Below are 11,068 nucleotides of genomic sequence, written 5' to 3'. Positions count from 1 at the left end.
TCTCGCTGCTCTTGGTCTGGCTGCTCCCCTTTGGCCTTCCTGGCATGGTTGTACCTTGTGGAACGAAGTTCCAGCCAGTGTAGCCCGCGGGATCATTGCAGCACTCAAACCCGACCACCACGTCAAGGTGGAAGCTTTAGGTCAGGGCTGAGTACTGTGAACAGCAGTTATCATGGCCAACAACTGCCACTCACCTGGAACTGACAAATGACGTAAAACCCTGGACGGTGAATGTGGAATACCCCACGGTTTAGGCGGTTTATGACCGCATATGTTGTCTTAAGCGCTACGGAGGCTCTGGTCCGGATGACCTCTTACACGGATTGTTCAAAGATGGGGGTGAAGTCCTCAGTTAGCGCCTGTCTGATCTGTTTTTCTGCACTTCAAAAAACGAGACCATCCCAGACAACCGGAAAGAGTCCGTAATAGTCCTTTTTTTTAAAAAAAAAGGCGCCCGTAGTGCATATGACAACCGCAGAGGGGTCAGCTTAATCCCGGTTGTAATGAGACTGCTGGCGTCACTTGTGCCTCGTCGGCTTGTGGTGGATGGTTACACACTGGCTCGACAACAGCAAGCAGGATTCTGGCCTGTCAGGTGTTGCGTTGACCAAATCTTCACTCTTGTTATGTGCTAGAACAACGGCATACGTATAAGCAACCCACAATTCTAGTGGTTCCGAACTTTCAAGGTGCATTCGACTTGGATGACCGGTCTGTTCTCTTTGACACGGTTTCCGATCAAGGAATTTCCCCAAAGTTTATGAACGTAATAGGTTCTTTATATTCTCAAAGTTCCGGACGTGTGCAAGTATACGGAGAGCTCTCCAGAAGCTTGCCTACACGAAGCGTTGTCCGTCAGGATTTCTAATCCCATCCCTATTTAATTTCGTGATCGACGAGATAATGCGACAAACGCTGGCAGGTCTTCAAAATCACGCTGCTCAGATGGCCGCTGAAGTGTCGATTCGGAATGTGCAGACAACATCGTTTTCGTCTTCGAAAAGGAGGACAAAGCTCCGGTGGACCCACACAGTAGAAGATCATGCCCGTGGACATGTAATGACTGAACACGCCAACTGTGATCCAGGGAGAGGTACTCGAAGTTGTGAGGGTTTTCACGTATTCCGAAAGTTTTGTTAACCGCAATTTTAGTGTGGCAGGTGAGGTCAATGCAAGGTTCGGGTCGCATTTGCTAATTTGAGGCACATATCATCATCATCATCATCATCGTCGTCAAAGACAACAACATCAGTGTTGCCACTGATGCTTCACTGCCGTACAACCATAAAGTTCGTTTATATATATATATATATATATATATATATATATATTGAGTACATAGTTCAGGCACTCCATAGTGGATTATCATCGGATATTAACGACTTCAGTTTTATAGTTTCGTTGACAGTACTAGTAACAGTACTAGCAATCTGTGGCCAAAAGTGCCTGAAGAGTCGCCCAAATGTTGAGAAGCAGGTCTGGACGTATATGGGTAAATCCTAAAGTTGGTACGGNGTATATCCCTGAATCTCAGACTACAGTACGGGGTGTTTTTTTATATGGCTTTGAAGCTTGGCCTGTTCGAGCAGCGGAAGTGGAACACCTTCAGGCGTTCGATAATCGTTTTCTAGGGACCATACACCGTGTGGGTTGGTGTCGGCTTATTCGTAATGAGACAACTAGAATACGAGTTTTAGGTTGTGCAGCGGAGACTTCTATTGAAGAATGTGTCCAGCATCAGAAGCTGCGTTGGTTGGGGCGTTTTACCTATGCCTAACCATCGTTTGCCGAAGAGAGTGCTGTTTTACTTAGCCAATCCATAGTGGCAGAAGCAGAGAGGTGGCCCACCGTTGACCTGGCAAAAGGTTACGAAAGAAATCATGAAACGTTTGGGTACTGCCGGTGCTACTCGCTTTTCAGGATGGGGACCACGTGACCCACACTGCGCCTGGTTGGAGGCGCTGCATCTTATGGCTCCCAGTTAATGTTAAGAGCTTCGGGTGGCATGGTAGCTAGGAACCGAAAGGGTGTTCAGATGAACGATTTCGATTGGGCAAATATCATATCCATAATCAACTGTTCAAGACCCTCTCGATATTAGCAGATTGCTGAACAAACTGTCGCCGTGCAAGATGATTCGCGATGTGATAGAAACTACACCAAGGAATGAGAATCACTTGAGTAAAGTCAACCTCTGTGGTTCACTTGCAGTGGCCTCACTGACTTGTGGATCCTGTCTGTCCAGCGTCGTGGTCGTAATGGGTGGTCGGGCTGGGCCTCTGCCGATGCAGCTGATGGATATTCCGGGATGTGCCAAGATCAAAATTTTCCAGGAGCATCTCTAGACTCAACTCACTCTGTCATGTGGGAAGGATCTGCGCATCTGTCGACCGGATTTGGTTTATGTGGCATATCCACCTTGCCGGGTCAACTTGAATCTCTTAGAGCACTTCTCTGCGCCTGCGAAAGATGTGTCCTGGAATCCACGTAGGGTGTCTGCCGCTGTAGTCATCAACACTCTGACTTTCGCTGAAGGAGCGCGCGGTTGCTCCATGATGCCGGTTGAACTGCTCCTCCGTTCTTGTGTTGCGGTGACTAACGTGCCTTTTCTGCCGCCGGATAGTGTCATTCGGTGTTCGAAGCATCTTTCGGAGTAGTTCATCTGCTGTTGACACCCCATCAGGCGAGTTGGAGTTTGGCGTCGCTCTGTATGCCAGCAGGAACCTTTGCAAAATCTCTTCCGTTGGCCTCTCCCCTCTGGACCTCTGAAGAGCTCTTCAGTGTCAGCGAAACGTTTCGCCTGCCCGTCAGTGAAACGGCGGCGAAAGGACATCAGTTGGGCCGTACACCCGACAAAACTCTGCCAACGCTGATCATGTGAAGTGACCCTAATGGCAGTTATGAGGCCGTTCAGTGGAAAAAGTTCCGGCCATCTGTTGTGGGCATCAACAACGACCAAAAACTGTCGCGCACTAATTGGACCTGCATAGTCGAGGTGAAGATGAGACCAGGGTTTGGTCGGTTGCGGCCACGACAGTAGGTAGCTTTTCACAAGTGACTTGGATGCTTCACACCGCAAGCAAGATTTGGAGACTTGCTCAATCTGGGAATCCACCAAAGGCCGATAGATGTAACTCTGAGCAAGGGCTTTCATCCTGTTCATTCCCGAGCGCCATTTATGAATTTGATTCAGGACGCCTGGTTGTAACTTCTTCGGGATAATAACGCGTTCCGAAAACGAGAGGCATTCATCGGCCAGTGATAGTGCGTCCCATCGGTTGAAGTAAGGTCTCAGTTCGTCTTTTGGGCAGATACGCGCCACTGATTGTAGTAGTTATTAATGTCCTGCTGCAGCACTGGTTCTTGGTGGGTAGCCTGGTGGACCATGTCGGCGGTCAGTGGAATAGTGCGAACCGCTTCGGATATTACGCGGTTAACCACCGGTTCAAGGACAATCGTTGCGACTACAGTATCTTCTGGTTCTGACCTGCTTGCATCAATGAGTCGCGCCATTGCGTCGGCTTTTCCGAGGTTGGTGGTGGACTGGTACTAGGTATTGAAGTCATATCCCGGAAGCAGAATGGCCAATCGCTGGAGGCGGTTGCCAGTATATACTGGGATTCCTTTCTTCGAGCCAAACACAGCAAGGAGTGGCTTGCGATCGGTCAGTAGGGTGAACTGATGGACATTAGTACATTTTATGAATTTTTGACGACAAGCACGATTGCCAAATCCTCCTTTTCTATCTGACTGTAGTTGCGCCCGGCTAGTGTCAAGGATCTGGCCGCATGTACAATGGCCTTCTGGCTGCTCTCGGGAATTACATGTGAAATTATTGCACCAATTCCATAGTTCAAAGCATCCGATGCCACATGCAGAGTAGTTGGTCCGTTTAAGAACACCAGTCTTGTGTAATCGGTCTAGTTCCTGGTCAGTGAGGGGTAAGGCTGCTTATGGTACTGAGCGTTTTCGCCTGAAAACTTGTTTGGCACTGGGCGAAAAGCACAGGTTGGCTATTGCTTTTGTGAACCATCCAAGCTCGGCGGAGAATATTGACGCATAGCGTTGTTGTAGCTTCGATAGTGAGTTTGTTCGGGGGCGTCTCCGAGTGCTGCGTGCGTGAGGTTGCAAATAAAATGAATAGGCTTTTCCAGCAGGTCTGGCTTGTCGATTCAATCCAGCCCCATGAGATCACGTTTGGGGGCGTGACGTCAGGTAACACATGGCTGGTGCCGTCGAGCCAGTTATTCTTATGGAGCAGTCAACCTCACCAGAAGCGTTACGGGCCAATGTTCGGTCGGTTTGATCTGCGGCTTTCCATGTTCTTCCACTGAACAGCGTGATGTTGGAGCCCGTATCAAGCTGCAAACGAACTGGGGTGTTATTGGTACGAACCGTCACGAAAAATCAACTTTGAATGTCACCATAAAAAAGCGTTTAGCTGTAGCACCCTTCCGGTGCCTAGCTGCCATGCCACCCGAAGGAAGCATGAGGACTGGGATACTGCCAGGTTGCCCAAGCCTAGACAGGGGAATTCGAGTGGCGGAGGTCGGATTCGAACCACGGACCTTCCGGTCAGTAAATTCGCGCTCTAACCACTTGGCTCATCTCGCCCCAATGTCACCATCGCCGAATTGGACCGCAATTCGTTAGCTGCACTGTGATGTGCGGGTTGCTGCAGCCTTTGAAATCGACATAAATCTTCTTTGTGGCCACGATGAATGCACCTGGCACATTTGTGATGCCTAAACCTGCAATAACGAGCAACATGTCACTCATCGCAATGCCAGCAACTTGTAGGAGACTTGCTCTGTTTTCGATCGGTCTTGATGTCAGATTTCTTATGCGCTGAAGTTGATTGCCTGTACACAGCTTCTTGAAGCAACAAGTAACTGGCAGATTATAACCGTGTCGGGCTTTAGGTTGGTGAGGCGTTGACATTCAGTGGTGAGGCTTCGCAACGTCATTTCGGCATCCTATTCAATTCTGTTAAGCAGCCGGATTCTGATGTCAGCATCTCGGAACGACTGTAGACCGGATACAGAAATGATACACTTGAACTGGATCTCCGCCATTTAGCTGAGCTTGAAACGCTAGCATTCCCAAATGACAACACCGACGAACGTGATGAAATCATCATCATCTTTCCCGACTAACTTTAGGCGTTAGTGACGAATATTGAACAGCGATGTTGGATCTCTGAATATCTGAGACAGTGTTCTGACCGTTTTATCAAAGCTTATTTTGCGGAGCATATTGGGGAGAATAAACTATGTGTAACCTTCATGCTCTGGTATGCCGAGTTTTCGCAGCAATAATATGACTTTCCATCGGTCATCAAACTTGGAAAATCAGTCTTGAACATGTCTTCGTATTGCCTGAACCAGGAGTCAAAAGTGTGATAAGTAAGAAGGCCAAATGTGAACTCCGTGATTGGAGTCGTGGCTGCATCAGTTGAGTAACTAGAAGACTCAATATTACTGGCTGCTGCTGTCTGGATATACAGTCTCTGAGTCAGTGGTCCGATGAGCTTCGGTTGCGCTTCTTCAAACTAATTTTGTTGCTACTACCCTAATGCTCGGAGCTGACTAAATTCGATTTGCATCGTGGGTTCCCCTTTCGCCAGTTGTGCTAACGGTACCTTCCTTAGCTTAGTTTTCTGTCTGGACCTCCCAAGCTAGCGTTCCCATCAAAACAACCACCAAAGGTGTACAACGTATATTGACGCTCAAAACCGAGTCCATAACACTTGTATTGCACGTCGTATATGTAGTATAAGTGGTGACAGCTTGAAAATTCCGATGATTCTGGGTATGCCATTGGCAACCTGCATTCGACCAGTACGGGGACATAATTGGCTCTTGGGTCCAGACTTTCGACCAATCCGAGCTCGGCAAGCGACCCGTACTTTTGGCCGATCTTGTGCGGGATAGGCTCCTCGGCCGTAGCAGCGCGTAAACTCGATCGGTATCCATGTGGAATGACGCCTAACAATCCAACTTTGGGGGCTCGAGATAGCTCAATGTTTAAGGCACCAGCTTACGGACGGGAAGATATGTGGTTTGAACCCAGCCTCATTATCAAGACTGCTCTTGTCTGGGTTTGAGCATCTTGAAATTATCTCAGCCCTCGTACCTCTTTCGTTTGATATCGCAGCTAAGCACCGAAAAGGGTGCCACAGTTGAACCAGTCCACCACCAGCCTAGGACAAGCCGACGCACTGTCACACCATTATTTCAGGCAGGCCAGGACCAGTGGATAACGTAGTCGCAACAGTTGCCTGAGAATCTAAGGTGAAGCTCGTAGCATCGAAAGTTGTTCGCATTCTTCAAGTGACTGCTGTTAGGGTCCGCCAGACTGCAGATTAAGACCCTGTGCTGCAGCAGGTCACCAATTATCACCATAACCAATGACCGCCTACTAGCCCACAAGACGAATTGAGTCTTTACTTCAGCCGGTGTGGCGGATTATCACTAGCCAATGGATGCCTTTTATTTTCAGAACGCGTTGTCATTCCAAAGGAGCTACAGCTCGCTGGACTGAATCAGTTTCATATAGGGGACCGGGAAGATTCGTTGAGGATTAATAGGAGAGGGGAAGGAGCCATTTCTTCAGCTTTCGGTATAAGGAACAGCGCCCGGATGGCCGCTAAAATGAAGTCAATTTGCGAGCTACGCAAAGTGACACATTATGGACGGCCGGAAACGAAGGTTAAGGGGAAGCATGTGGGCGACAATCTAGAACAGGAACGGGATGAGACAATTTATATATATATATATATATAATGTTTACCACACATAATATGTTTAATGTTGACTCGGACAACCGAATAGCCGCGATTGGAAGACAGTGCAAAGTCAGGAGACATACAAACAGAATACTGAGCGTTTAATGGATCATTATGACGACTTTTTGCCGAAGCTGTCCGACCAGGTGAAATTAACAGCGGGCATCGTCAAATGTCAACAGCTCTTAGGGAAACCACATAAACCGCACCAGCAACAACTCATCATCATCATCATCGACAGCATGATATCAGTGTTCAACACCGATGCTTCACTGCCGTACAATCATGACTTATTTGAAAGCCTTATTGTGAAGAAAAGAATAAAGGTGGATGAGGAAGGGACTTAGTGCTAGCTTGACACAATCATTCCGGGGTGCCTACACCTCCAGACATTCACTCAGGCAATCTGGACAGAAGCTGGCAACAACTACTACATCGATGGTAAACTCAGACCATTCAAATGCCGGGTAACGAAGAGCCCAAAGAATGACTGAACGCGCTGCTGGATTGAGAAAGCCCTGGAAATGCCGCAAGAATTAACTACGCCAAGCAACATGGCATAGAGGCGAAGTATGGAGTTCGCAGTTCATTGAGTTTCTGGAACTTTTTTCAAATCCATAGGCCGTTTGAATGGGGACAAACTATGCAGAATGCTCGACCACGTCTCTTCGTTTGATACATGCATACCATTCCGATGCAATCCAAAATTAACCACAAATTATTTTTTTCAGCGAACACAGCCCTCCATTTAGCCGTTCACGCGAAAGCTACTAAGCACCCATGGTAAGTCCTTCGTTTGTTATGCTCCATCATACTGTGCGTTTTTGTCTTCTATTATTTCTGTGAATTGTGCTTCATCAGAATATGCTTCGTAGGTGGCTTCATTTTCCACTTGCTTCCCAATCGGATTGGCCGTCGACAGTGGTCAAACCACGAGGTCTGGGCACAGTTGAAAACCACTGACAGGTTGTGCTGAGCTGACTGTTGTGCTGCACGCAAACCCTTGGTGCCACTGCAACTCTCGGGGATAACACTGGCGGACAAGCATGCGGAGGCCTATCGCAAGCCATCAACGAGCCTTAACCTGACAGCGTATCAATAGGTACGAGGATCATCCGACAGTTCATTTAAGTTTCACCGTAATATCACACCTCTCCCAGCACAGCATCGTGTGGGTGTGACCAGGAACCGTGCATTAAAATACCTTTAAAACTGTAGTGGATAATCTAGCGGTATTCCGCTTGATGGTGTCATCTTTGAGGTGATAATATCGGGTGGCCAGCGTGACCAGGATGCATTAAAATACCTTTAAAACTGTAGTGGATAATCTAGCGGTATTCCGCTTGATGGTGTCATCTTTGAGGTGATAATATATATCGGCCAGCCATCAGAAAATGTAACGAAATTAGCAGGTTTCAGGACAGTGCGCAATGGATCTGCCATTTGCGTCAAAGCCTTTGATTAAGTCCGCAAACAATTCATCGAGTGGTTGATTCCGTTGTCTTGGATATCCATATATATATAAACATTGGGAGATGTATTTTCAGGTTAACTAAGTACCACAGAGTGTCAGAAGGAAAAGAGCGAACTTTTGTTGGTTCTTTTGCGCGCGTTTGAATTTCTTCTGTCTGTACAGGTTAGGTGACCGTCACACTACTAAATGCAGGTCCTTCATTTGCTTTGACACTGCGCAATATCTCATCGTCTTTAACCACATCGCTCCGAAGTCCTTCGAGCCCCGATCAGGAAGCGTAGTAACCAAGCTTTTATGTCCCTTGGCCAAGTCGTCCGCTGTTGACTCTCGCGTTTCTTCGATTAGGGCTAACCAGTTACAAACCGCGCATGTTATGGTAGGCGTTACGTTGACATGCGTAACCGATGCATCGAAATGTTCCTTTCTAGAGCCGGGCTGGACAAGACAGGCACTCTCCGATCTTGTCATCGGGCGCGGGCAATGCTATGCAGTCGCCAGATATGTTCAGCTTGAGTTGATGTAGTTCCGCAACTGCGCTAGCGCGACGGGACATCGGCTGTGTAAACACCTTGTCTCGACGGAATACTAGTGTCACGTCAACACCAGATGTGTTGCAAGCTTGAAAATGCAAGTCTGGTATTGGTATTTTCCGAAAAGAGACCGTCACTCTCCTATAGATAGGACACGACTTCTCAAGCCATTACCTCTTGGGAAGCTCCCCCCTTCAGTTCTGGCGAGCAGTTTTAAGTTTGCACGGTGCAAAGAACATCCGATACCGTAACAGTTTGATCGCTAAGCGCCCCAACAGCTGTATTGTTATAGTGCTACTACTCACTACAACGGCCTACCACTGTTCAAGCTCCCGAATCTGCTTACCAGTTCATATTTAAGCCGATTTGCCCATTGTAGCATCGACGGCAAAGTTGCGAAGTAAAGATTTGGAACGACCACGCTGAACTATAACAGAAAAGGGAGCAGCTACGATGCTTTCTCTTAACATTGAGCTTAAGTCAACTTTTCATGATGATAAGCCTCAAGAAGGGGTACATTTTGCAGCTACTTCCAACCTCTATGGGTGTTACGGTTCTGTCACGCAGCGAGCAAACAATATGATATGCGGATTGTGGCAATACTGTATCCCCAGCTATGTTGCTTGATCCAGACTCCTAGCACGGCGGATAGTAAGAAGACGAAAACCTCGGACACAAACTTTAATAATCCAAAAACACGCAATCAACAGGCGATTCCCCGAGCATCCGAACCCAAGTCAGTAAAAAAAATAGTATCGTGTAAGTAAGTGGTCGGATTTAAATTACTTGGAATATCAGTAGGCCATTTATTTATTCATAGTTTGACCCTGAAGATGCCGGAAGTTCGCTAGCACACATAAAACACACATCGTTTTCTGGGGGATATTGATATCCCCAACACCTCCCCTTGTTTTGTTGGTTCTTTTGCGCGCGTTTGAATTTCTTCTGTCTGTACAGGTTAGGTGACCGTCACACTACTAAATGCAGGTCCTTCATTTGCTTTGACACTGCGCAATATCTCATCGTCTTTAACCACATCGCTCCGAAGTCCTTCGAGCCCCGATCAGGAAGCGTAGTAACCAAGCTTTTATGTCCCTTGGCCAAGTCGTCCGCTGTTGACTCTCGCGTTTCTTCGATTAGGGCTAACCAGTTACAAACCGCGCATGTTATGGTAGGCGTTACGTTGACATGCGTAACCGATGCATCGAAATGTTCCTTTCTAGAGCCGGGCTGGACAAGACAGGCACTCTCCGATCTTGTCATCGGGCGCGGGCAATGCTATGCAGTCGCCAGATATGTTCAGCTTGAGTTGATGTAGTTCCGCAACTGCGCTAGCGCGACGGGACATCGGCTGTGTAAACACCTTGTCTCGACGGAATACTAGTGTCACGTCAACACCAGATGTGTTGCAAGCTTGAAAATGCAAGTCTGGTATTGGTATTTTCCGAAAAGAGACCGTCACTCTCCTATAGATAGGACACGACTTCTCAAGCCATTACCTCTTGGGAAGCTCCCCCCTTCAGTTCTGGCGAGCGGTTTTAAGTTTGCACGGTGCAAAGAACATCCGATACCGTAACAGTTTGATCGCTAAGCGCCCCAACAGCTGTATTGTTATAGTGCTACTACTCACTACAACGGCCTACCACTGTTCAAGCTCCCGAATCTGCTTACCAGTTCATATTTAAGCCGATTTGCCCATTGTAGCATCGACGGCAAAGTTGCGAAGTAAAGATTTGGAACGACCACGCTGAACTATAACAGAAAAGGGAGCAGCTACGATGCTTTCTCTTAACATTGAGCTTAAGTCAACTTTTCATGATGATAAGCCTCAAGAAGGGGTACATTTTGCAGCTACTTCCAACCTCTATGGGTGTTACGGTTCTGTCACGCAGCGAGCAAACAATATGATATGCGGATTGTGGCAATACTGTATCCCCAGCTATGTTGCTTGATCCAGACTCCTAGCACGGCGGATAGTAAGAAGACGAAAACCTCGGACACAAACTTTAATAATCCAAAAACACGCAATCAACAGGCGATTCCCCGAGCATCCGAACCCAAGTCAGTAAAAAAAATAGTATCGTGTAAGTAAGTGGTCGGATTTAAATTACTTGGAATATCAGTAGGCCATTTATTTATTCATAGTTTGACCCTGAAGATGCCGGAAGTTCGCTAGCACACATAAAACACACATCGTTTTCTGGGGGATATTGATATCCCCAACACCTCCCCTTGTGAAAAGTCAGTAACATACTCGACGGGGGTCGACCTGGATAC

The 11,068-nt window shown here is 47.5% G+C and overlaps 2 protein-coding genes across 2 annotated transcripts in view; one reads left to right on the top strand and one right to left on the bottom strand.

Annotated features, from left to right (window-relative positions):
- The window catches only part of T265_10421 (hypothetical protein), a gene marked incomplete at both ends in the record, with an annotated part of 38,320 nt that overhangs the window by 6,221 nt on the left and 21,031 nt on the right, over positions 1–11,068 (top strand). Inside the window, one exon of the mRNA XM_009176789.1 lies at positions 7,519–7,570. The remainder of the gene's footprint in view (positions 1–7,518; positions 7,571–11,068) is intronic.
- Positions 5,647–11,068, bottom strand: part of T265_10422 (hypothetical protein) — a gene marked incomplete at both ends in the record, with an annotated part of 9,132 nt that continues 3,710 nt past the window's right edge. Inside the window, one exon of the mRNA XM_009176790.1 lies at positions 5,647–5,959. Coding sequence (XP_009175054.1) covers positions 5,647–5,959 — 313 coding nt within the window. The remainder of the gene's footprint in view (positions 5,960–11,068) is intronic.

This window comes from Opisthorchis viverrini, assembly GCF_000715545.1.
Source record: "Opisthorchis viverrini unplaced genomic scaffold opera_v5_369, whole genome shotgun sequence".
NCBI classification, from domain to species: Eukaryota; Metazoa; Platyhelminthes; class Trematoda; order Opisthorchiida; family Opisthorchiidae; genus Opisthorchis; species Opisthorchis viverrini.
This window is presented reverse-complemented; position numbering and strand designations above follow the sequence as displayed.